Source organism: Solanum verrucosum, unplaced genomic scaffold, assembly GCF_900185275.1.
Source record: "Solanum verrucosum unplaced genomic scaffold, falcon-dt-bn FXZP01000079.1, whole genome shotgun sequence".
Taxonomy (NCBI): domain Eukaryota; kingdom Viridiplantae; phylum Streptophyta; class Magnoliopsida; order Solanales; family Solanaceae; genus Solanum; species Solanum verrucosum.
This window is the reverse complement of record NW_026020368.1, coordinates 2651381-2672816: the sequence shown is the minus strand read 5'-3', so window position 1 is coordinate 2672816 and position 21436 is coordinate 2651381. Positions and strand designations below refer to the sequence as shown.

At 31.2% G+C, this 21436-nt stretch overlaps 1 protein-coding gene and 1 pseudogene across 1 annotated transcript; both read left to right on the top strand.

The window, feature by feature from the left end:
• Window positions 1–3564: 3564 nt before the first annotated feature.
• Window positions 3565–4103, top strand: LOC125837993 (uncharacterized; annotated as a pseudogene).
• A 10074-nt stretch (window positions 4104–14177) lies between these two features.
• Window positions 14178–16082, top strand: LOC125838272 (stearoyl-[acyl-carrier-protein] 9-desaturase 1, chloroplastic-like). Its single transcript, XM_049517351.1, has 2 exons — window positions 14178–14795; window positions 15528–16082. Exons 1-2 carry the CDS (start codon window positions 14178–14180, stop codon window positions 16080–16082), a joined length of 1173 nt encoding a protein of 390 aa, XP_049373308.1.
• The last annotated feature ends 5354 nt before the right edge of the window (window positions 16083–21436 follow it).

Here is a 21436-nt window from a genome sequence, read left to right as displayed (position 1 = left end):
TTTTATTATTATTATTACTCTCTCGGTTCAATAATAGTTGTCCATAATTGACATGACACATTCCCTTAATAAATAATAGGAATAATATTACTATATTATCTTTTGATTTTATTAGAAATGTGTTAAATGAAAAATAGTACTTAATAGCATGAGTAAAAAAGACACAAGAGGTAAATTATTTGTTAATTTTTTAAATTGAACAAGTATTATTGGACAATTATTTTTAGTATAATAGACAACTATTATTGGACGGCTGGATTATAAAGAAAAAGGGTAAAATTAACTCTTGTATTATTAGAAATTGAGTGATTTCATCTTCAACTAATTTTTTAAATTAAGATTAATGTCATTTGAAAAAAAAAGTAAATTGCAAGAGCCCCCGAATTTAGAGTTGCTTGTCATTTCAATCCGGTTCCAATAATGTGTTTCTCGAAGTGAGAAAGAAGAACTACTTGAGTAGCATTTTAGAATTTATTAAAACTTAATTCGCATCATGTTCGATAAAAGGAAAATCAAATTGTTAATGAATGTTTTAAAATTATTTTCCAAAAAAAAAACTACAGTTTCCCTCACTCACGTGTCGACATAATGGGGGATATTTTGATTGCAGTGGAAACCACTTTTTCTTTGCTACTTATGAGAAGTTTTTTCTAAATTATTTTTCGCTAACATCAATCACCCTCATATTGTCTTTTTGCTTATACAGAAGATTTTTATAAATTAAAGTTCATTCATGGACATACAAATGTAACAATAGTTAACATTTAAAACTTGCCATACAATGTATTGATTTGCTCTATATCAGTATATTAATTTGTGTTATATTTGTTCATTCTATATTAATTCTACAGAGCCGAACAGATAAAACTCAAACTCTCATTTGTGTTATAATTTTTTTAAACTCTCACTATTTCAGATAAAATACAAGACATGTATTTGCAGTGTGAGGTAATTTTCCCTAAATCGATTAGCAAACTTAGTTTAGATAAAACTTCTTATACATAGTAAAGAAGTAGTGTTTTCCACTTCAATCAAAATATCAATATTAAGTTACCAACCCTTGACATGAGGGTCAAGTCTTTGGTATCTTGGAAGCAAAATATTTATACACACAAGAAGAGTACTCTTTGTGTTAATTAATTAATCCACATACCTATAAATAACTAGCTAAAATCTTTGTTATCCTCATCCCAACACCTTCAACAACTCCATCCATATTCTCATCAAATATCAACTCTAAGACATTTCATAATTAATCATTAATATGGCTTCCAATATGGAAAACTTCACACATTATATTATGATTATTGTGTTCCCAATATTCTGTTTCATTTTGTTATGCATGGCTTTGCTAGCGCTACGCTGCTACTTGAAGAAGAAGGAGAACAAGACAACATTGATTGAAGAAACAGAAGTTAAGCATGTCGATAAAAATATGAGAGTTAAGGAAAATATAGTTAAAGGCCCCCATGGAAAACCGGAGAGCGTGGTGGTATCAATGGAGGAAGATTGTCATGTAGATGATGACATTATAAGGAAAAAGAAAGAGTTAAAAGCTCAAAATTTCCATGCTAAAATTTCAGAAGAAACAACTCCTTCTTCTCTTGAAGCTGGACATTCTACTTAATTTTTCTAGTTTATGGTCACAACAACTAGGCACTAGCCATGTTGAGGATCAAATCATGATTTTCATTTCTTTTTAAAATAAAGAAAAAGAATGTAATAAATTTATAACGTCAAATGATTGATGGTTTTCTTTGCTTTCGTACTCAATTTGTTCCTTGTATATGAATAACATCTACATTAATGATGATTTATACATTACTAATAAGTAGCATATATGTGTATATTTTGTTGAGTGCATTGTCAAAAAAATACCTAAACTATCTTTTTTTTTTAGTTTCATACCTAAATTATTGGGAGTGCGAGTTCATACCTAAACTATCATTCAATATTAGTTTGAGAAACACATCTCTCTCTTTTATGAAACTCATTTCATGAACTCTTTCTAAAATTTGAATTGTTTATAGAGGGAGATTTGACCGATGTCCATTGAAATTTGTCATTGAAGGCTTAAATTTTAAAATTTGACATGCCACAAGATGAATCATTTCGAGATAATATATATCAGAAGACCCAAGGGGAACTCACTTATATTTAAAATTTAGGACTGTTTAGAGGAGATTTGAGTGGTGGAGTTGAGAAAAATAATCTAACTCGTTGAAGAAGATGAACTGCTACCATGTATATATATACATCTCTAATACATAATACATCTTTTATTCACTATTGTTACACTATTTATACAATATCAATATATTACATATGCACACAACCATCGAGTTGAATTATTTCGTCCGTGTATATGAAAATTGTATAAATTGGGCGCTAATTCGTTCGTGTCTATGAAAATTATATTTGTATATGTATATGTTCTTTGTGTTAGGCTAGAATGACGAGCGAGATTGGGAGAGAGAGGAGAGAGGCGAGTGAGAGAGGACGGAGAGTGGAGAGTGGAGAGTGGAGAGAGGTGAATTGTATTTGTATATCGATTAGAATATTGTATATACGTAACTACTATGTATATGTATCAATGATTGTGTTTGTATATCTGCATAAAATTTAAATCCGTATACAATTGAATCGAGTTAAAATATTTGTATTTGTATATCAAATCTCTCTCTCACTTTATACAAACATAAATTATACATTATATTTTGTATAAAGCGAGAGAGCGAGAAAGGCAAAAGAGAACTGGGTAGGGGAAGATTTGTATTTGTATAATTATAAGTGTATAAGACAAATATCTATGTACTTGTATTTGTATATACAGTCTCTTTCGCTTTATACAAACACAAACACAAATTATGCATTTGTGTTTGTATAAAGTGAGAAAGGCGAGGGAGAGATGATTGAAAAGGAGGAGAGTGGCAAGCGAGATTTCAAAGAGAGGGGAGAGAGACGAATGGAAAGAAATTTGCTGCGAATTGGAATTAAATGAGACTGTAGCTATAACATTTATTTTGAACTAATAGTTTGCTATAATGCACATTTTTTATTAAAAAGATTTGCCCTGAAAAGCTAGGGGCCTAAAACATCCCATACTTTATGGCCTTTACCCGAACCTGATCCTGTTAACGCATATAGGTGAATGTCAACCCTTCGAGCTATCAATTACTTTGTTTCGTTTTAATTATATGATATGATTTGGTTAGATTAAAAAAAAATTAAATTTATATCACATAAATTGAAACAGAAAAAAACATATTACTCGTTACCCAATGTATGTGAGAAGTCTAGCAGCCTCCAATATTAGGCCTCAAAAAGATACTAGTATGTGGAAATTGGACAACAAAGGATGATAATACGTGAAAAGTGGGTATCGTCTCCTTTATAATCAAAACATAGCACCCAACTCGCAGGACAACAACTTTGGAAATTCATCTGGAGCATATCATTACCCCCAAAGGTGCTTAACTTTATCTGGAGAACTTTGAGAAATATTCTACCTACATGTGAGAGCCTTTTCAAGAAAAAATGTGTAGCTAGTTCAATTTGCCCTCGATGTTGGCAAGCGAAGGAAACTGTGAAACATTGTTTGGTAGATTGTTAATTTGCAAAACAATGTTGGATTCAATCAAATTTTGATTGGCATGATGCACTAGGAGATTTTATGGCGTGGTTTGAAGGACAAAGAAAGAGCAATGCAAAAATAAAAATGGAGGAAGCAATCATGATTTTGTGGATCTTATGGGAAGCCAGAAATAATTTATGTTGGAAAATAAACAAAATGTGTCCGCTGCCACTTTGTACCGTGCCAAGAAGGAGCTGGAGGAATGGAAGAGTGCCAATACGGGAGCCCAGATGACTATTGTTGCTAAAAAATGATAACTAAATGGGAGCGACCTCTGCCTGACACAATTAAATGTAATACCGATGTCTCTTACGATATCAATACCGATTTGGCGGGAATAGGCATGGTGCTACATGATCACTTGGTTCAATTTAATGCTGGGAAAACTTTATTTCTTGGTCGTGTGGCTAGCCTGTTGTTGGCCGAGATCATAGGCGTGCGTGAGGCTCTTAGTTGGCTTAAGGAATAGTTTAGTAGAACGAGGCTGGTTGTGGAAATTGATGATCTACTTGTGAAGCAAGCTCTGGAAGAAAATTTGATGAATTACTCTTATTTTGATTCTTTAGCTTTTGATTGTAAAAATATTATCAAAGAGTTACCTTTTCTCTCTTAATCGACTGTTAAAAATTAGCGAATCAAGTTGCCCATTATCTTGCTAGAGCATCTATTTTTATGTCTGGGTCAATGGAATGAGATACTAACCCTCTATCTCTCATTATCGATATACTCATTTTCCATTTGAATAATACATGATGAAAGAACCATTTAAAAAAAATGTAAGTGAGAAGTTGTAGATCTAAAGTAGTTAGTATGTATATATATATATATATATATATATATATATATATATATATATAGTAACTTTTATATATAAGAGATTGCAATTTTAGCATAATGTATGTAGCAGTAGTACTATTTTTCTCTTTCCTGACATTTAACAATTTCGTAGAATTTTAAAATAAATCCACTGCGGATTGCGACTTTCATCAAAAGTACTACACCAACAATTATTAAACTCATTTTGTTCCATATTACTGATCACTTTCTATTTTTTATGATATTTAAAAATTATAAATAAAAAGATAATTTTATTAATTCACTCTAAAAGAACTTTTTGAAAATTATACAAACAAATGTAAACACTTTAAAAAGAATTAATTACAAAGGTAATATAGGAAAAACTTAATTAATGTTTTATTGCTTTAATAAAATGGACAATTAATATAAGATAACTAATTTTAATAAGGCGATCAACTAATATGGGATAAAGGGAGTAAATACTGATCTAAATAAGGTTACTAGCAAATTTCACTATTTCAGTATGAAGGGGCTTAAGGCTCAATTAGATTCCTTACTTGCTTCAGGGACATTTCGATTCTCCGATGCGCTGATGGTGCTATCTAGGGGTATTAAAATGAGTTCAAATATACGTAATATATTTAGCCAGTTTAGAATATTATGAGTTGAACTCAAGATAATTTAAATTGGGTTAATTCTAATGTATTCAAGTCTCCATTTGGATTGACTTAAAAAAATAGCTTTTAAATTAAAAATAAAAAGTCAAACTAAAATGATTTTTAAGTCAAAAAATAAAAAGTAGGAGGAGATTTACTTTTAATTTTTGACTTATTTTAAGTCATTTTAAACTTATTTTAAGTCATTTTTCACTTTGTCAAACATTCCTAACTTGTTTTAAGTTATTTGTGACTTACTTTAAGCTATTTTTTATACTCTCTCTGTCCACTTTTATTTGTCATGTTGCGCTTTTCGAAAGTCAATTTGACTAATTTTCAAAGTTAAATTAGATTACATTAATTCGATATTTTAAACAAAAAATTTAGATATTCAAAAACTATACGAAAAGAAAAATTTAGATATTCAAAAACTATACGAAAAGTACTATATATTGCATTTTTTTGCATATCAATATGAAAAAATACATCGTAAAGTGTTAGTCAAAGTTTTTATAGTTTGACTCTAAAAAAGGAAACTATGACAATTAAAAGTGGACGGATGTAATATTTGTCAACACTTCGAGAAGTCAAAAATTGAGTTAAAAGTAGGTATGACCAACTTTTAAACCAATCCAAACACCCTCTTAATCCATTTAAGAAGAATTCTCAATTGTGCCAATTTAATCTCCAATTTCAATCCGTTTTAATATTCTTTATTTGCATAAGTGTAATATATGTCTCCGTATTGACGGTAATCGATATGCATTACCATTTATTTTATATCTTTTAGAATTTTTCTATATATTTGTAACTTTTTTATTTTTTTGAGTTGAAATTCAATTTATGGTTATAAAGGTAAATAACAATATGTTAAAAATATTGAGATTCAATGGGTCAAATTGGATTGGATACCCAATCCGATTTTTAGTTCATTTGAACCCAAATACATTTGAGTGGTCATGACCCAATTTAAATTCTATTTTAACTCATTTAATTTTAATATTTTTAGTTTCAATCCAACCCATTCATTTGACACTCTATCTCCCGATCGTCCTTGTCTGATGTCTTGTGGATGAGCCTTCTAGAAGTAATGATTTAGATAAGGTGGCAAACACTTCTTGAATTGTATTAGATACTACTTTTTTAGACTAACTATTAGATACAGCTTATGTCTTTTATGACTTGTATATCGTTACATTGAACGTCTTTTATTGGCTTTGTTGGTGGTTTTTGTTTGACCGTTGAGAAATTTCGTGTTGGACTTTGAGGTGGTTTGGGTTGGAGGATGGTCTATTAAAGTTTGGGTGAAATGTTGGTATAGATGGTATATTGTAAAAAAAGATTTGGTTAAACAATATAAATTCTATTAGTTTGAGTAAATTATTTTTTTCATGCAAGTTTTTAATATTACGAAAAGTTATTAGAATCTAAGCTTTGGATACATGGGTGATGTGTAAGCGACTAAGTTGCGTTCTTGAAAAATAACAAACAAGAAAGGAAAGTAGCAACAAATAATAATATCTATATTTCAATAGTTTATGCGAAAGTTACAATCTTTATGAAATCTAATGAAAAAAACGTAATCCCCTGATTCTATTCTTTACGTTTGTCAACAGAAGAGTTTACTTTGTTCTTGAGTTGATGAAATTCTTGCAGCTCAACACTTGGAGATAGAGACTTATGCGGACGACTTGCAAATCATCTGGTGGGATGAAAACCCCTTTACATATGTGTGAGTTAGGTTTTAAGGGTATTTTGGTCTCCAAGTAACTTTAGAGGATCTTGGGCTTGAAGAGCATGCGTTGGACTTGTCTTGTCAACTTAATAGACTGTCCCTAATAGGGGTGTGCAAAAACCGATTTAACCAATAAACCGAACCGAAAAAAACACTATTGGTTTATTGATATTGGGTTATTGGGCTAACGATTTTTAAACGGTTTTGCAAATTTTTTTATTGGGTTTTGTAACATCCGGCAATATGAAATAATTGAAGAGGCTTAGAATTGGAAATTTTCATTTTTTTTGGAAAGAATTTAAAGTTTTGGAAATTTTGGCTAAGTATGGAAAATGTGAAATTTTGGCCAACTTTGAACAGCCATAAATTCTAGCTCAGGATGAGTTAGGTGGAATTCCAGTTATGGTTGCAAAGTTCGTGGAACGACCTTTCCAACGCCGCCGAGTTTGCTCGATTCCGAGTTCGTATGAGGGAGTTATGACCTTTGAAAGTTGGGCAGTTGACAAGGAGATCCGTCCGGGAATCATTAAGGGCATTTTAGTCTTTTCCCTAGCCAATTCTTTTGAGCTCATATTGTTGTATTAGGATGATCTTTGGATCATTTTTGTCCCATTTTTTTGGTAAGAGAAAGAGTTAGGGTTCTTGTGATTGAAGAAGAGAAGAAGGAGAAGAAGAAGAAGAGAAGAAAGAGGAGATTTGTCAAGACCTTTGTGGATTTTCGTCGGGGGTGATCCCTATCAAGGTATGTGAGTTTTTCCGTGTGGGTTGATCCTTTCCCCCACACACCCCAAGTTTATTCCATGCTTTGAGAAAAGATTGGGAGTTTGTTATTGAAGTGTTGAAGTTGTTAGTTGTTAGTTGTTGTTGAGGTTGTTGGTGGTGTTGTTGAATTTATTGTACGTTGTGAGACATGATTGGGTCGTATATTTAAGTTGAAACCTATTGTATGTTGAGGGGATTATGATCCTAAGAGCTATGACCCTTTAGAGGTTGATCCACCATCGATTTGCAGAAGTTTCTGGGCTGTCGATCCCCATCTACGGGACTGACCTACGGACCGTAGATAGATCAACGGTCCGTACTGGTCAACCGTCGATTGGGACAGAAGTGGGGTTATGGGGCGTCGATCTACGGTCGCGACCTACGGTCCGTGACCTGACCTACGGACCGTAAGTCCGTACCGTAGGCCAACACTTGGTCTTTTTCTTAAATGAAATTTTGGGGAAAATCTCTGACGCAATCTACGGACCTGCAGTACGGACCGTAAGTCCATCTACGGTCCGTCGATGGCGACCGTAAGTCCCATCTGTGTCACCAGAAATCTGAAGTCTCAGCCAAGTTTCCCCTCTTCTTTTCTCACCTTCTCATACATGTTCCAAAGTAATTTACCTATGTTTTATAGTTGTTTTGGACGTTCCAAAGTGCGTCTAAGCGTTCAAGAATCCTTCCATAACATGTGATCGAACACCTTGAATTCATAATTCCAATTCAAGGAAAGATAGTTCCAAGTCAAGTGAAGTTTCAAGTCGAGTAAGAGTCTTAGTTTCAAGCTAAGTCATGAGTTTAAAGTTGAATTCTCTTCAAAAAAAAAAGAAAAAGAGAAAGCTATTAGGGAACTAAGTATTCCCAAAGGAGGTTGTAAATGCTTTTATATTTGAATAAGAAGGGAATCCTGTTTTTTTCCCAAAGGAGCCTTTGGGCTAAAGTTTTGAGTAAGTATCTCAATCAAAGAAAGAAGTTATTTTAAAAGCATGAGCCAAAGTATTTTTGGGAGTAGTATTGAGCACCGAATTGGGGACACGAGTTCATATTAACTCAACTCTCCATAAGAACCATGCGCCAACATGGGACTTGTCGTATCATTCTTTTTAGATGATCACGCAAGATTAGGCTAGTGGATCCACTAAGCAAAAGTAAGGTCCTATATCGATGGCAAGGTATAGGATGGTCCTTTGGCAACGTGAGGTAAAACGTTGTATCATCACTAAGGCTCGTAGTGGTGGTTGTCGGTTAAAGAACCTCCCACAAAAGCTGTTTTATGTTTATAAAAGAAAAGTGGAGTTTGTTGTCATTTATCCTTAACGATCTAAGTTGTTTACATTCTTTTACAAGCTTTATATGTGTGGCTCGTGTCTTATTGCTTTACTTTGAGTCCAGTTATGTATATGAGTCGTTCAGAGTCAAGGTAAGTGATCTCTTGTTCCCTTTTCAAGCTTAAGTTGTTTTTTTTAGCGGTCCAGCTCGCATACTCGTACATTCCACGTACTGATGCCAGTTGGCCTGCATCGTTTCATGATGCAGATTCAGGTATCCCAGATCAGCAGCCTGCACGTCGTTGATCCAGCTGAGCACTCCAGAGTCAGTGGTGAGCCTCCTTGCATTCCGGAGGGCTCAATTATTGAGTGTTCTTAGTTTTGATTTTATTAGGATGTTGCGGGGTCTGTCCCAACATCCATCTCAGTATTTTTAGAGGCTTCATAGACAGACAGTCAGTCAGCTAGTTTTGAGTCTCTTAACTATGTATTTATGTAAATATCCTATTTTGAGATTTGGGTTGCCTTAGGGCCATATTTTATAAGTTAAGTTGTTTTGAAATATTGCATTGCTTTGAGTTATTCTGTTGAGTTAGGTTTCCGCTGAGTTAAGAAAGCCAGGCCAAGGGTTCGCTTGGGGCCAGCAATGGTTTCCGAGTGCCGGTCCCGCCCAGGGTGTAGGCTCGGGGCGTGACAGTTATTGGTTCGGTTTCTGGTTTTATAATTTTTGTTAATGGTTAAACCGATAACCCAATAAGACTATACTAAATTTACTAGTCTTATTGTTAATGGTTAAACGATTGTTACTTTCACACTTTTTTGTTAATGGTTAAACGATTGTTACTCTCACACTTTTTCCTTTGAATGTGTCTAGTGTCTAAACTTGCAAGAAAAATGATTGTTACTTTTATGATTATTACTTTCATGCCAAATGCTGGAAAAATCATATGGTTTATTTGAATTTTTTTTTATCGTGTATATAATATATATGAGTATTTTCTTATTGATTAAACCGAAAACCGAACCGTTAAGTACCATAAACCGATTAACCAAAAACCGATAAGACATTTGTTATTGGTTTGGTTATCGGTTTGAAGTATTTACAAACCGAAAACCGATAAACCGAACCAATAACACCTAAAACCGAACCGATGCGCACCCCTAGTCCCTAATGTAATTTGGACTTTAATTAAGTCATATAATTTTAACTTAAATATTAATCTGACTTTATTAACCAACAATTTAACTTGATCAACATATCATAAATTTATGATTTAATCCAAACTTAATATGGATTTATCAATAAAACTTCACTGTCGATAACATTTATCTCGGAAACAAAGGGTCAAATTAGGATTGGTAAGGTAAGGCCTAGCCACCACTTACTCTCTCACTCTCTCCTCTCCTATCTCGCCTCTCTCCTCTCTTGTTCGCTTCTCTCCTTATGTATTTGTATTTCATATTGTTTCTGGGGTATCTAGTATAATTCACATGTATCTGAGATACATAAACTATATCTTGAAATCTGAAATAAAATTATTAATTAGTGAAATATTATATAATTATTTCAAACTATAAACAAAATTAATATATATGGTATAAATATATGTCTACTAATGTAATTTATAGTTCTTTATAACTGGTATGGCATAGATATAGGTCTACTAATGTAATTTATAGTTCTTTACAATTGGTAGGTGGCATCTTATATTGTAAAATAAATATTTGGTTGGGTTGGAGGATTGACAATGGTAGTTTGAGTGATTAATTGGCATTTATTGTATATTGTAATGTAACGTAATATAGGGTAATGTACTGTCATTGTAATTGTTTTGCTGTTGTTTTTAAGTAATATAGGGTAACGTACTGTCATTGTAATTGTTTGGCATTTTTTGGGTTGGAGGATTGACAATGGTAATAAATATTTGCCGACAGTTTTCCTAACAGAACACCAACCGACTCTGGTGAATTGGTTTTATATTTTTAAAAAATACGTAAAAAATACTTTCAAATTCTTTTTTAAATTAATTTTATAGCTAAATTAATGAAAATGTGAATTTTATGTCCAAACTATCACTGATAAATACACTTCTCTCTTTTATACATTCTATTGATGATGTATACTTTAAAAAAAAAAGAAATTATCACCTTGATAAAAATAAAATAAAATAATAGTATTAGTTCAAAGTTAAGAGAAAATGGCCAAATGACCCTCTAGCCTATTACCGAATATTCAACCACACACCTATACTTCACGAGAGTCCTATTACCCCCTAAACTATTTTAAAATAGAATAAATAACCCCTTAAGTGTTGAGTTGACATATAAAGTGTATTTCACTCACTTTGAGGGAGTGAGTTGTCTATTCTTTTTAATTTCCGTTTTTTTTTTTTTTTTTTATTTATCCATACAATTATACTTTCTTCACCATTATCATTGTTGAAGCTTTATCAATGGATGTTTGGTATAAAAATTATCAACAACTAATGCATTTTATGAATTAATAATTTTTCAATAGACTTATTTAGAATATAGCAAACAAATTAAATTTATTTTAAAAAAAATTACCGATTTTTTTTTTTTTTTTACCATCATGGACTCAAGAGTAACAAAATCAAAGTGAAGTAATTGTATTTTAAAAAAGAATATTTTCAATCTTATTAGAAGGAACTGAAACAAAGCAATTTCTTCTACATTTTTAAAAGAAGGATCCTACATATTCTTCTAAAACTCATAAAAAATTAAAATAAAAAACTCACATTAGAAATTAATTATAAAATTTTAGAAGGAGAGAGCATGAGGAAGAGAGAGATTTCTCAAAATGGTGTTACAAATTGGTCTCAAATTGATCTTCTTTCACTTGGTGCATGACTTATTGCTCACATTTCCTTCAAATTCTTCCCCCCTTATTTTCCCATAAAAGAGAGAAAACATTCCATTATTTAAAAATTGTCTGTTCGAAATTCTTTTTTGACTTTTCCCACCAAGCTCAATAACTCATTCATGAGAATAACAAAATATCTTATATATTACGGGGTGTGCAAAAATTGAACAATTTTTTTAAAAAACATGAATAAATTATTGAATCGTTGAATGAAAGATTTGATTATGACCGTTATCTTCTAGGTTCTAGATATTCGGAGTCCATGAAAAGACGACTTGAATTTTCGTTCTTATAAATTATTAGAGGTATAGAAATTTATTAAGGTAAAAAATCGTGTTCATTATAGTTAGGGTTGAAGAAATGATTTGGGAAGAAAGGAGGAGGAAGGAGGATAATTTTTTTTTAAATTTTTTTATTAAAAGGTTAAATACACATGTCAAGTGCGTGTATTTCACCACAAGAAACATGCCTGGTAATGACGTTTTAGGAAGGAAATAATTTCACTTTAAAATTGCTCAGACGGGTAATAGAACCCCGTAAAATATAAGTGTGTAGTTGGAAATCCGATAATAAATTGGGGGGTGGGGTCATTTGGCCATTTTCTCTAAAAGTTAATGACTAAAGTATCTATCTAAAAAAAAAAACTAAAACATTTTTCTTGCCCCAATCTACCATCTCCTCCCACCGTACCCTTTTTTATTTTTTATTTATACATATAAAATCTTACTTCATAATGATTTGGGAAGAAAGGAGTAGGAAGGAGGATAAAATTATTAAATGGTAAATACACATGTCAAGTGCGTGTATTTCACCACAAGAAACATGCCTGATAATAACGTTTTAGGGAGGAAATAATTTCACTTTAAAATAGTTTAGGCGGATAATAAAACCCTCATAAAGTATAAGTGTATAGTTGAAAATCCGATAATAGATTGGGGGTCATTTGACAATTTTCTCTAAATGTTAATGACTAAAGTATCTATCTAAAAAAAAAACATTTTTCTTGCCCCAATCTACCATCTCCTCCCACAAAAATCTTACTTCATTCAACCCCCCCCCCCCCCCCCAACCCGTTAGACACCCCTTCATTCCCAATTTTTTCTAAATATTATTTTAAAATAAATAAATAAAAAATTCTACCCAACCACAACTAACCCTCCACTTATAATTTTTTTATGCATATATTTTTAGATACATATTTTTACTTGCCGCGAGATATATTTTAAAATTAAATTTTCATTTCTATTATATTTGACAACACAAGACAAGAAAAAAATATTTTCCTAAAATACACACACATTCAATTTTGGAAAGGGTGGGGGTGGGGGGAGTGGTGTGGGTTGAAGTAAGATATTTTCAAACTTCTATATAAGAAATTTTAAAAAAAGTTGGGGGCGTGGGGGTTGTTGTACTGGAGGGGGAAGAGGTGGTAGAGTGGAGTAAAACAACATATTTAAATTTTATTTTTATTTTATTTTTAAATTTTAATAATTATTAATAATTTATTTAACTTTTGTCAACGGAATATTTTTATCAATGTGAAATATGTTTAAACTTAATAATATAAGTATGAAATTTAAAAACATGAATTAACTTAAGTGTGCTTTTGAATTTTGATACTTCACTGATAAAAAGATAAAAAATAAAAAGCAAAAAATTGAATAACTAGACAAAGAATTTCACGCTGTCAGTATTTTAATGTGATAAATAATAATCTTCAAAAACATTTGTAACTAAAATAATGTTTTCTTTTATTTCACAAAAAGAGAAGATAAAAAATATTTAAAATAACGCATATTTTTTCCTTTCAAACGTTCAATAACCACATTTTCTCCTTGGAATAATTTTGGTATCGTTTAATTCTAAAAACCTTTTGTTTTTTAATTTTTAATTTTTGGTTTCGGGTTCCTTTATTTTATGGTTTTTTTTTTTCAACATTGATAATTCTTCACTATTTTTTTTGTTTCTCAACATAGTAGTATAATATTTCAAGAATAAAGTTTACTAGTATAGAAAATTGTTTAGTTGATTCTCACCTTAAATATCATAAAATTTAATATTTAAATAAAAAAATATAAGATGGAATTAATGATATTAATAAATATCAAATTTTTGTATGGAATATTGTAATTTTTACTTAATTTAGGAGTAGTTTTCTAAAATTAATTGGCTTGATTATGGTTATGACTTATGATATTTGTTAATATAATATAATTTTGACATTTAAACTTTAAATAAGACACATGTCTCTTATCTAGAGGTGCACTTGACAAAATAGAGGAAAGGGGTAATGGAGGGGAGCCTGGGAAAACCTTATAAAATACATTCGATTAAAATAATCAACAAATTATATATCCCATCCATATAAATAGGATTTCCTTGAAAGCAATATTTGTCACTCATCTAATAACACTCTTTATTTAACCTTCTTTTAGTCATGATGCAGACTACAAATTTCTCCCAATTCAACATTCCATCGATTGTACGGGCGTCACGTTCCCCTACAACTACCATACTCCGTCGCAAAACCACCTCATCATGGAGGTTATCTCCGGTCCTCGCGGTGGCTTCACCCACAACTTCTCCATCACGCCACCAGGTCACTCACTCAATGCCACCAGAAAAATTGGAACTCTTCAAGTCATTAGAACCTTGGGTTTCCGAAAACATCCTCCCACTCCGCAAGCCCGTAGAGAAATGTTGGCAGCCCATTGAGTTTCTCCCTAACCCATCTCAAGGGCCCGAACAATTCGAGGAAGAGGTTCGGGCCCTAAGGCAACGAGTTTTAGGGCTTTCGGATGAGTACTTTGTTATGCTTGTGGGTAATATGCTAACTGAGGATGCTTTGCCTACTTATCAGACTGTGATTAATACGTTTGATGGAGTACGCGATGAGACTGGATCCAGCCCATGCCCATGGGCAATATGGACACGGGCATGGACAGCTGAGGAGAATCGACATGGTGATTTGCTAAGGACCTATCTTTATCTTTCAGGGAGAGTGGACATGTTGATGGTTGACAAGACACTACAATACTTGATTGGAGCTGGAATAGTAAGGCTTCTTCTGAAAATCTGTAGAGAATTATTTAGTTAAATACTGTACCAGATAACTAAAAGATGCCATAAATAAGTTAAATATATATGAAACCACCAAATATATCATATTTCTTTGCACTAGACAAGTACATGAAGCATAATAAATAAAGATATGCTAGATGGGAGCTACACATTAATTAAGTTTGAAGTATTTGAGCCTTATTCATATTATTAGATGACCGTTAAACAACGACGTTATTATTTTTAAGAGTATATTGTTTTAAGTACTGTTTTTTAACCTGGTTTAAATGTGAATAAATAATTGACAAAGACCTATGGTCATCCAATTTTGAGTCTACCTGAAAAAATATATTTTTCTATATTTATCATATATATTAAAGTTATTCAACTTTAAGATTATCACACATAATTAACTTTTTTAGTTTTTGACACTTAAAAGTCATTTAACTTTAAAATTTATCGCACAAAAGACAAATGAAGCAAAACATTTAAGGAGGTTTATGAAATTTCTCAATCATAATTAATTTTATTTTTGTAATGTGGAGTCATATTTTTTGTACAAAATATATAGAAAAGTTCAAGTGATATTTATTTTATAGTTAACTAAGTTAAAGTTGAATGAATTATTTGATCATGTAATAAGTAGTTTTTGAATTTGAAAATACTATAGGCAGTGGTTGCATGCAACTTCTTTTGTCATATATTTTTGAATCTTTGCATATGTTAGGACATCGGAGTAGAGAACAATCCGTATTTGGGCTATGTATACACATCATTTCAAGAGCGAGCCACGTGTTTGTCACATGGAAATATGGCTAGGCTAGCTACAGAAGGCGGAGACCCCATGCTAGCACGTATATGTGGAACCATTGGTGCGGACGAGAAGCGACACGAACATGTCTACACAAGAATTGTTGAGAAGTTGCTAGAAGTGGACCCAAATGCGACTATGCTAGCTATTGCACACATGATGAAGAAGAAAATCATAATGCCAATGCATCTTATGTATGATGGGCAAGATCCGAATATATTTGAGCACTTTTCTGCCATTAGTGAAAGACAAGGGATTTACACATCTCGTCATTATGCTGAAATATTAGAATTTTTTATAATACGATGGAAATTGGAAAAACTTGAAGGCTTAATTGGCGAGGCAAGGCGTGCACAGGATTATGTGTGTGGACTTCCACCTAGGGTTAGAAAGTTGGAAAGTAGAGCCAAGAAAATAGAGCCACGTCAAGTCAAGTTTAGTTGGATCTTTAACAAACAAGTGATTGTTTAGATGAATTGATTTGAAATAAATATATAAAGCTAAACTTGTCCTTTCACTAATAATTGTTTTTTATTGCCTAAGCTACCAAAATAAACTTGTTTTTGAGACATACCAATTTTAACGGATGTCTGTACCTCCTCTGCCCTTAGGGGTAGGTGCGCGTGCGCACGTATATACTACACAGTGTATTGTGCTTTATATTAAAGGAAAAATGATCAAAAATATCCTGAACCTATTAGAAATCGTTCAAAAATATTCTTCTTTCATCTATTGATTTAAAAACGTCCTTAATATTTTGGGCAAATTACAAAAATCACATACTTTAAAGGCAAAATTATAATTTATCCCTTAAAAGTTTATAATTACAGAAATCCCTCATTTTCGCGCATCAAATTAGTGTATCAACGCTTATATTATTATATCTTGCGCATCAGATTAATGTATCAACGCTTATATTATTGTATCTCGCGCATCAGATTAATGTATCAACGCTTATATTATTGTATCTCGCACATGTATCAGCACTTATATAGCTTTGATACATTAATATAAGCGCTGATACATTAATCTGATGCGCGAGATACAATAATATAAGCGTTGATACATTAATCTGATGCGCGAGATACAACAATATAAGCGTTGATACATTAATCTGATGCGCGAGATACAATAATATAAGCGCTGATACATTAATCTGATGCGCGAGAATGAGGGATTTTGGAAATTTGTAAAATTTATAGGGGATAATGGTAATAAGTAAACTAAAAGGTGGGATATCTGTAATTTTTCCTAATATTTTTCTTAGGTTCAAAAATGCTCTTTAGTTAACAGAAATATGACATGGAATTTAACTAAACAAATGGTCAATTTTCATTGGTCCACCTAATTATTTTATCAAATAAAAAACCCTCATCCAACCCAATACCCAAAACCGTTTTCACCGGCAGTTTTAAGCTTTTCTCTTATCTTTCTTCTTCCTATGTTTTCTTTCTTTAAAAACCAACATTCAATTCCAAAAACAGCAGTAAATTGCAGCACTTTAATTTGGCCAAAAAAACAACTAAATTGCACTATTTAACAAGACAACATTTAAAATCCGTATTCTAACAGCTAAATTGCAGCACGTATGATAAATAAAATGTGAATTTTAATCCTAAAAACAATAAATTTCAACCAACAAACAAAAATTAAAATGAAAGCTTGAAACCCAAAAAATAACAGCTAAATGTAGATTCAAATCCTCCAAAATTACATAGCAAATTTCTTATCCATTTCTCCACCAAAATAAGTTTAGAACTATATTAACAAGTCTTGTATTATATTTTTGAAATTTTAATGTTGCAGGGTGAGAATTTACATACAATATTCATCCGCATCCACATCATGAAATGATTTGCAATCAATATTCAATAGCGATTACATGATTAGCCTAGAATAAGACAAGAAAAATGAATTTTTAAACATTGAATTTGAAAGAAGGAAACACAAATTAAATTAAAATGGCAGATGAAAGAAAGGGGAAGGAGAAGAAAGATGAGCAACTTTCACATATAGCAAACATAAAAATCATATAAATATGTTATAACTATAGTTTGCATAATTGCGCTCCATAACAAATTTTATGTTTGCTATGGAGCTTTTGATTTGTATAATTCGCTACAAACATTCAATTTTATACAAATTGTTCAGTTTTGTATAAATTCATTTATACATTGTAATTTGTATAATAAGATCTGTAGTTGTATAATTATAAGTGTATAAGACGAAAATATATGTATTTGTATTTGTATATACACTTTTCTCTCGCTTTATACAAACACAAACACATTTTATACCGAAATGTATAAAATGACTAATTGTATACCGAATCAGATGACAAAAAAAGAGGATGTTTGCTGTGAATTACAATTAAAATAAATTATGGCTATAGTATTCAATTTGAATTAATAAATTGCTATTTCATACAATTTTCCCAAGAAAGAATGAAGAGAGACAACAATTGGGCTAGACTTATTAGAAACGGGCTTCGGTGTTGGGATGGGTGAGTTTTTTATTTGATAAAAAAAAATTAGGTGGACCAATGAAAATTGACCATTTGTTTAGTTAAATTTCATGTCATATTTCTGTTAACTAAAGGACATTTTTGAACCTTAAAAAAAGCGTTAAGGACATTTTTAAACCAATAGATGAAAGAAGGATATTTTTGAACCATTTCTAATAGGTTGAGGACATTTTTGACCCTTTTCCCTATATTAAATAATAATATCCATTATCAAAGAAATATAAGTACAGTGCATCTCTTAAATTTGACTTGCCATGCACCACAAGAAAATGTTCAACTTATGAGGTTATTTTGTCGATTTATAGCAGTTTAGAGCCCAACAAATTGAATTGCGAGCATTTTTAAAATCAGTACAATTATTCTTGCCATCAATATATTTGCGGCCGTTAAATTTGTAGAGATTTTTAATATTAATTTGTTAAATTTATAAAGATTTTTAATATTAATTTGTGACAGCTTAGAACCTTTATATTTTTGCATCTTTGGTTGTAGACCATTGTATTTATGATCCTATCAATTGGCTTCATTTGTCAAAGGAAGTCATTTTTTTTATATCTTATGGGGATTTGGCCAGACTCCTATCTTATATATTATTTAGGTAAAAAATATATAAAGGGATCAAGTCTTACCTCTAGTTACAAAGGATGCAACTTGCAAGGGGGGATCATTTCACTTGTAGGATATAGTTAACATTAATGTCATAACTTGTAGATAATATAACATGTGGCTTTGGCGCAAAGTTGTAAACTATGGTAGTAGAAAAAAATTCAATGTATCCTCTTATTGAGTGGTAGCAATTACCAACAGCTAAATGAAGGGGTCTAAACCCTCTACTTAAAGTTAGGTATTGTGATGTAATATTAAAAATGATTTTTAGTGGTAATTAATTAATGATAATAATTTAATTGTTGTTAATTTTATTTTTTTAAGGCAATACTTAATGTATCTAACGCCATCATTAGCTTTAAGTTTTTTCTCTCGTTTATTTTTGTGAATTGTGTCAACGTTTTTAATTCCCCAGCTAAGGGTGTCAAATGGCGGATTGGGTTGAAATTGGAGATATTAAAACGACTTGAGATAGAAATTGGATTGGGGCATGACTAGCTCAAATTTACTTTGGGCTCAAATGGGTAAAAAAGGGGGTTGGATCATGACCCGCCCAAGTTTACTTTGGGTTCAAATGGGCTAAAACAATTGGTTGGGTCATGACGCGTCCAATTTGACTCGCTTAATCTCAATAATTTTAATATATTGTTATTTAACTTTAATAACAACAATTTGAATTTCAACTCAATTTTTTTTAAAAAAAAATTACAAATGAATAGATAAATCATAGAAGATACAAAATACATATCTTCAATATAGAAACATACATCTCTCCACTAATAGAATGTTATGCAGTTCTTTTCGCATAAAATGAAAAAATTGTGCCTTTTTTTTAGTTGCATATAATCTTTTACTGTTTTGTTGGTATAAAATTAGGACAAATTCTATACAGTGATAACTACTGTTTTGAGATGAAGGAGAAAAAGAGAGAAGAAGAGAATATTAAGTAAAAAAATATCTATAAAAAAATCTGTTTTTTAAGAAAATTAACAGGTGAGAGAAACGACAGTAAGTGTTTTAAGGTAAACAAGGAAAATGAATATATTTTTTTTGTTATGGCCTATTATTAATTATCATTATTATTTTTAATTTGTTCGTAAATTTATATTCCATTTTTTCTAACTTACTTTTATTTAACAAAATGTTATATCCCGTAATTGTTTAATGTTAAAACTTGAAAGATAAAGAATAATGTCATAACTAATAATAATTAGTCTTATATATGTCAATTATAAAACATTTACATCAATGCACATAAATAGTCTTAAAACTAATTGAAATTGAAGATAAAATTGGGCTCAATTGAAAATTCTTTTAAAATGAATTAAAGCTTGAACGAGTTGAGATTGAATTCAATTCAAATTATCTTAAGTCCAGTCCAACCCATAAAATTTTGAATAGATTAGTCAGGTTACCTATGCTTTGGCTCATTTTTTACGCCCCTTTCCCAGCCGTAAAATACGTGTGTACACGTGTCAGAAATCAAAACCAGTTGTATTAAACATTACTGGACCTAAATCTATCGCAGGGACCTTAACGATTATAACATATGGTATACTGTACTCTCTTTCTAAAATTAGATAAATGTACGGGATCTAAACACTCTAGTTAGTAAAGTTAGGTATATCTCAAAAAGAAGGGGTCAAATCACATATAATCTCAGTGTGCGCGTCAATAAAATGGTTAAAATGAGACTTCTTATTTCTTATTAAAAGTTCAGCTTAAAATAGAAATTTCAGGTAAACAATTTTTTTTTTATAAAAAAATTGGTTGGATGATTTTTTTTTAGATGAAATTCTAGTAGTTGAGTGACTTTTGAGTTATAAAACACAATTGATTAACTTTTTAGGAGAAATATTTTTAGTTGAGTAACTTTATTAAAAAAAATTATCTTTAGTCTAGTGGCTTTTAAATCATAAAATAAAAATGACTGACTTATTGAGAAAACTATTTACAATTGAATATTTTTAGGTTATAAAACAAAGATTAGTAATTTTCTAAGAAAGTCGTTCATAATTTAGTGATGATCAAAAATATTAACTCCTTTCGTTTCGTTTTATCTTCGTCATTCTCCATCTGATTATATCTCTTTGCTTATCTAAAGAAAGAAAATACCCAAAAGTGATGCATTAGAAATAAGGACAAATTACTTAACTGCACTCCTTTACTTACCTTAATATCCATTTATCCTTATTTATTTCAAAAATTTCAAAAATCCCTTATTTACCTATGTATCCCGCATGTATCCCGTGCACAACGTTATGTATTCCACTATGTGGAATATATCAAACGCTATGTATCCCGTGCACAATGCTATGTATCCCACATGTATTCCGTGCACAACGCTATGTATCCCGCTATGTGGAATGTATCAAACCTAATGTATCTCGTGCACAACGCTATGTGGAATGTATCAAACCTAATGTATCTCGTGCACAACACTATGTGGAATGTATCAAACCTAATGTATCCCGCAAACATCATTTTTAAGGAATTTTTGGTAAATAGAAAACTAGAAGGGATAGGATGTTATTTAGTACTTATTATATGTGGTTCCTATAATTTATACTAGAAATAATGCAATGTTAATTGTCTCTCACAGTTGCTTATTGGGCTTTATGAACAAATTACATCCTATTTTTTTTAAAATTACAATTTTTTTAAAAATTTGGTGGAATTCGGATATCATCCCAAA